Source organism: Tachysurus fulvidraco, chromosome 5 (assembly GCF_022655615.1).
Source record: "Tachysurus fulvidraco isolate hzauxx_2018 chromosome 5, HZAU_PFXX_2.0, whole genome shotgun sequence".
NCBI classification, from domain to species: Eukaryota; Metazoa; Chordata; class Actinopteri; order Siluriformes; family Bagridae; genus Tachysurus; species Tachysurus fulvidraco.
This window is the reverse complement of record NC_062522.1, coordinates 1,178,684-1,181,183: the sequence shown is the minus strand read 5'-3', so window position 1 is coordinate 1,181,183 and position 2,500 is coordinate 1,178,684. Positions and strand designations below refer to the sequence as shown.

Here is a 2,500-nt window from a genome sequence, read left to right as displayed (position 1 = left end):
CAAAAAGACACTCATACTCACACACACTCACACACACACATGCGCACACACACACACACACACACACACACACACACACACACACACACACACACATACACACACACACTCACACACACTCACACACAAACACAAAAAGACACTCATACTCACACACACTCACACACACACAATCTCACACACACACACACACACACACACACACACACACACACACACACACACACACACATACACACACACACTCACACACAAACACAAAAAGACACTCATACTCACACACACTCACACACACACATGCGCACACACACACACACACACACACACACACACACACACACACACACACACACACTCATACTCACACACACTCACACACTCATACTCACACACACACACACACACACACACACACACACACACACACACACACACACAAAAACACAGACACTCATGCACACACTCACACACAAACACTAATACTCACAGACACACACACAAACACAAACAGACACTCATACTCACACACACAAACACTCATACTCACACACACACACACAAACACACAAACACAGACACTCATACTCACACACACTCACACAAACACTCATACTCACACACACAAACACTCATACTCACACACACACACACACAAACACACAAACACAGACACTCATACTCACACACACTCACACAAACACTCATACTCACACACACACACAAACACAGACACTCATACTCACACACACTCATACTCACACACACACACACACACACACACACACACACACACACACACACACACACACACACACAAAAACACAGACACTCATGCACACACAAACACTCATACTCACAGACACACACACAAACACAAACAGACACTCATACTCACACACACTCACACTCACATACACACACACACACACAAACAGACGCTCATACTCACATACACTCATACTCACACACACACATACAAACACAGACACTCACACACTCATACTCACACACACACACACACACACACAGACACTCGTACACACACTCACACACAAACACTCATACAGACACACACACATACACACAAACAGACACACACACACACACACACACACACACACACACACACACACTCACACATCACAAAATGTAATAAATTATATTCCTCTGAAACCTGCAGGTGATCCCTGTGAATCTGAATGGAGCTCCTATTGGAGAAATACCGTTCGTGCGCTCAGGACTGCTTGGATTTGTTGGACCGGTAAAAACGCCTTGATGTTTAAAGTTCTGTTACTTTATGGTTCTGTGCTGCTTGTAAAAGTGTCTTAACAGAGATCGGGTTCTCCTCGTGTGTTTCAGGGCAGTCTGATATTCGTAGTCGGGAAGATGGAGTGCTTGCTGATGGTCAGTGGACGTCGCCACAATGCCGACGACCTCGTGGCTACAGCCCTCGCCGTGGAGCCGGTCAAGACCGTGTACAGGGGCAGGTGTGTGCTTTATACTGACGTGTACAGGGGCAGGTGTGTGCTTTATACTGACGTGTACAGGGGCAGGTGTGTGCTTTATACTGACGTGTACAGGGGCAGGTGTGTGCTTTATACTGACATGTACAGGGGCAGGTGTGTGCTTTATACTGACATGTACAGGGGCAGGTGTGTGCTTTATACTGACATGTACAGGGGCAGGTGTGTGCTTTATACTGACATGTACAGGGGCAGGGTGCTTTATACTGACACCCAGTGGCCAACAGAGTAAAATGAGTTTGTAGCTCACACAGTTACAACTAATAATTTTATCTACAGTGTTTTTTGTCTGTATGTTTTTAAATGTCCCTGTGTGTTTACAGGATTGCAGTATTCTCAGTGACCGTGTTCTATGATGAGAGGATCGTGATCGTAGCAGAACAGAGACCTGATGCCAGTGAAGAGGACAGTTTTCAGTGGATGAGCAGAGTTCTGCAGGTGAAGCTCCTCCCATGCTTCTGTAATTAACCTTGTCTCCGCCTCCTCATTTACTGTGGCCTCGCCCACGTGTATACTTTCTTCACTTACAGTAACGGCACTTGGCAGATCCAGAGTGACATTTCTCATTTATAAGTGAGGTCGAGGCTTAAGGGCCTGACACAAGAGCCCAGCAGCTAAACTACTAAACTCATCAGACTTTTAACTGACTCTTTTATCCAGAGCGACTTACATTTTTTTATTTATTGTTTTTTATACAACTGTGCATTTGAGGGTTAAGGGCCTTGCTCAGGGGCCCAGCAGTTGCAGCCTGGTGAACGTGGGAATTCGCTTCCGATTGGTATCCCAGCACCTTAACCACTAGGATACCACATGCAATCATACATTATTGTTATCATTAAGATGGACACTTTGACTTTGTGGCTTTTATGTATTTCTGATGAGGCGGAGAGGACATATGTTCATATCATAGGTTTTAACATTCACTCCTTCATTATCTACCGCTTATCTGAACTTCTCGGGTCACGGGGAGCCTGTGC

At 45.4% G+C, this 2,500-nt stretch overlaps 1 protein-coding gene across 3 annotated transcripts in view; it reads left to right on the top strand.

Annotated features, from left to right (window-relative positions):
* Positions 1 to 2,500, top strand: part of LOC113649497 (disco-interacting protein 2 homolog B-A-like) — a 33,791-nt gene that overhangs the window by 21,377 nt on the left and 9,914 nt on the right. For all 3 annotated transcript variants that reach the window (XM_047814000.1, XM_047813999.1, XM_047813998.1), the window contains 3 exons: positions 1,181 to 1,261; positions 1,360 to 1,487; positions 1,847 to 1,961. In XM_047814000.1, coding sequence (XP_047669956.1) covers positions 1,181 to 1,261; positions 1,360 to 1,487; positions 1,847 to 1,961 — 324 coding nt within the window. The remainder of the gene's footprint in view (positions 1 to 1,180; positions 1,262 to 1,359; positions 1,488 to 1,846; positions 1,962 to 2,500) is intronic.